Below are 3,637 nucleotides of genomic sequence, written 5' to 3'. Positions count from 1 at the left end.
GCCCCTTCCAGTTTGCATATCGGTCCAACCGCTCGACCGATGACGCCATCGCCACTACCCTCCACTCAGAACTCACATATCTGGACAAAAAAGACTGAAACTGGTTGCAGTTGACTGCAACAACTGCAACCAAGAGTTTGCGATAACTGGCAATGAGTCTCTCACATCGCTGTGGAGGAATTTTGGCCCACTTGTTTTAATTCAGCCACATTGGAGGGTTTTCGAGCATGTATGGACTGTTTAAGGTCATGCCACAGCATCTCAATCGGATTTAAGTCTGGACTTTGACTGGGCCACTCCAAAACCTTAATTTTGTTTTTCTTGAGCCATTCAAAGGTGGACTTGCTGGTGTGTTTTGGATCATTGTCCTGCTGCATAAACCAAGTGCGCTTGAGCTTGAGGTCACAAACTGACGGCCGGACATTCTCCTTCAGGATTTTCTGATAGAGAGCAGAATTCATGGTTCCATCAATTATGGAAAGTCATCCAGGTCCTGAAGCTCAGACCATCACACTACCACCACCATGTTTGACTGTTGGTATGATGTTCTTTTTATGAAATGCTGTGTTGGTTTACGCCAGATGTAACGGGACACACACCTTCCAAATGAGCCATTCAGAGGTGGACTTTCTGGTGTGTTTGGGATCATTGTCCTGCTGCATAACCCAAGTGCGCTTGAGCTTCAAGTCACAAGCTGACGGCCGGACATTCTCCTTTAGGATTTTCTGATAGAGAGCAGAATTCATGGTTCCATCAATTATGGAAAGTCATCCAGGTCCTGAAGCTCAGACCATCACACTACCACCACCATGTTTGACTGTTGGTATGATGTTCTTTTTATGAAATGCTGTGTTGGTTTTACGCCAGATGTAACGGGACACACACCTTCCAAAAAGTTCAACTTTTGTTGCATCAGTCCACAGAATATTTGCCCAAAATTCTTGGGGATAATCAAGATATTTTTTGGCAAATGTGAGACGAGCCTTTGTGTTCTTTTTGGTCAGCAATGGCTTTTGCCTTGTAACTCTCCCATGGATGCCGTTTTTGCCCAGTCTCTTTCTTGTTGTTGAATCATGAACACTGACCTTAATTGAGGCGAGTGAGGCCTGCAGTTCTTTAGATGTTGTTCTGGGTTCTTATTATGACCTCCTGGATGAGTCATCGTTGCGCTCTTGGAGTAATCTTGGTAGGCCGGCCACTCCTGGGAAGGTTCACCACTGTTCCAAGTTTTCTCCATTTGTCGATGATGGCTCTGACCGTGGTTCGCTGGAGTCCCAAAGTCTTAGGAGTCCCAAAGGCTTTATAACCCTTTCCAGACTGATACATGTCAACTACTTTGTTTGTCATCTGTTCTTGAATTTCTTTAGATCGCGGCATGATGTGTTGCTCTTTAAACATGCTTCACTTTGTCAGACAGGTTCTATTTAAGTGATTTCTTGATTCAACAGGTCTGGCAGTAATCAGGCCTGGGTGTGGCTAGTGAAATTTAACTCCGCTTTCTAAAATGATGTGGTTCATCACAGTTCTTTCATGATTTAACAGGAGGGGGCAATTATTTTTTCACATAGGGCAAGGTAGGTTTGGACAGCCTTTTCCCCTTAATAAATGAAATCATCATTTAAAAACTGCATTTTGTATTTAATTGGATTATCTTTGTGTAATATTAAAATTAGTTTGATGATCGGAATATTTTAAGTGTGACAAGTATGCAAAAAATAAAAAAAAAACAGAAAGGGGGCAAAAACCTTTTCACAGCACTGTATTTCTGAGGGAGGGGCTTCATATAAATAGGAAGTCATCGGAGCGTTCAAAGGAGAAAGGACAGAGCGTGAAAAATTAAATTGTGAAAAATAATGCGTTTTTAAAAAAAAAAACGAAGCATTAACACATTTTAGACTGCACCCCATAAACACAATTAAGCCTAGAAAATAAAACAGTCAACCACCCCTTTAAATGAATGAATGAATGAATGAAAAAGAGCTATAGAAGCTTATTTCTGCCACGGAATAAAAAAAAATATAAAAAAGGTAATTGCAACTTTTTATCTCACAATTCATGCTTTTTTTCTTGCAACTGGACGTTTACATCTCACAATAACTTGCAATTGCAAGATATCAAGTCACAATTCTGAAAAAAAGTCTGAATTACAAGATATAAACGCATCATTCTTAGAAAAAAACTCTGAATTGCAAGATATAAACACAAATATGATAAAGTCTGAACTGTGAGATAACATTAAAATTCTGAGACAAATGTCAGATTTGTGAGATATAAACTCGCAATTCTGAGACAAAAGTCTCATTTGTGAGATATAAACTTAATTTGGCGGAAAAAAGTTTGAATTATGAGATATAAAATCGCAAATTGTGAGACAAATGTCAGATTTGTGAGATATACACTCGAAATTGTGAGAAAGTTAAAATGAATTAACTTTTTTAATATTTTTATTCTGTGACGGAAAGAAGCTTCCACAACAAACTTCACATTTCTATTTTAAAAATGTTGTTGTAGAAACTAAGGGTCAATTCATAATTATTTTCTGATTTAGCTGAAGTTGTATGCATATAAATACTGATAATAAATATTACTTTATCTTATTCATGATTTTTCTTAATCCATTAGCGCTTTATTCATCATTGCTTTTTATTTGCCCAGACTGGTCGCAGCTTGTCAGTGCGCAACACGGTGAGAAGGCAGACCCAGAACAGCCAGTGGGAGTCTCAGATGAACTGGAATGCACAGTCTCAGTCCAATGGAATGAGACGCGGTGGCAGCGACCCAGCCTTGAATAAGGCAGGTGGCACAATTACCCAGCAGTCCAAGACGAGGTCTTCTACTGTGCGATATAACCGAGCAACTGGACAATCCATGAGACTCCAGGAGAATAACCTGCCTGCCAGCACCAGCCAATCACAGATCGCAAGCATCAAACCTTCCCTCAGCCAATCACAGACAATTACGAAAGTCACCACTACCAAGAACAAATCAGAAGCGCTGCGGTGAGTGTGCTGCATCTTGGCTGCATCTTAATGTAGTTTACATATGTTATGTGCTAATAGTAGTATGTAAAAGCGCATTATCTGTTATGCTTCACAGAAACATTGTTTTTTGTTCTAAACATTCATTTTACAGATACCTTGCATCTTCTATATGCTAGTGTGCTTTTAAAAAATTGACTTTTAGCAAATACACATTTAAATTTTACAGTCTTTTGTACTTCTATGTTTTTGTCATACAGTAGTTTGTCAAAGCTATATTTGTGTGTCTGTTACTTGTTTCATAAACATTGTTCAGTGCGAGTGGTGCCGAGGGATCTATTCCTAACATCACTCTGCAGGAGGCAGTGGAGTATCTGTCACACTCAGACATCAGCCATCAGCTGTGTGGAGCTTCATTCATACAGCACCAGACCTTCACTGAAGACAGAGCCAAGCAAGAGGTCAGCAAACTAAAGATTTCAGTCAGAGTTAAACCTGCCTTCTGCTGCATCATTGCATGTTGGGTGATTCTAGAAAGAGCCATATCATAAAAACCATCAATTATTTTGAAATTTGATTAAGCTCTCAAATCTATCTATCTATCTATCTATCTATCTATCTATCTATCTATCTATCTATCTATCTATCTATCTATCTAT

The 3,637-nt window shown here is 39.2% G+C and overlaps 1 protein-coding gene across 2 annotated transcripts in view; it reads left to right on the top strand.

Moving 5' to 3' along the window:
* The window catches only part of pkp1a (plakophilin 1a), a 23,936-nt gene that overhangs the window by 10,655 nt on the left and 9,644 nt on the right, over positions 1-3,637 (top strand). For both annotated transcript variants that reach the window (XM_016497641.1, XM_016497642.1), the window contains exons 3-4: positions 2,656-2,999; positions 3,295-3,439. In XM_016497641.1, the coding sequence (XP_016353127.1) occupies positions 2,656-2,999; positions 3,295-3,439 (489 nt within the window). The remainder of the gene's footprint in view (positions 1-2,655; positions 3,000-3,294; positions 3,440-3,637) is intronic.

This window comes from Sinocyclocheilus anshuiensis, unplaced genomic scaffold (assembly GCF_001515605.1).
Source record: "Sinocyclocheilus anshuiensis isolate Anshui unplaced genomic scaffold, SAMN03320099.WGS_v1.1 scaffold130, whole genome shotgun sequence".
In the NCBI taxonomy this organism is placed as follows: domain Eukaryota; kingdom Metazoa; phylum Chordata; class Actinopteri; order Cypriniformes; family Cyprinidae; genus Sinocyclocheilus; species Sinocyclocheilus anshuiensis.
The sequence above is the reverse complement of the archived record's forward strand: the minus strand, read 5'-3'. Positions and strand labels throughout refer to the sequence as shown.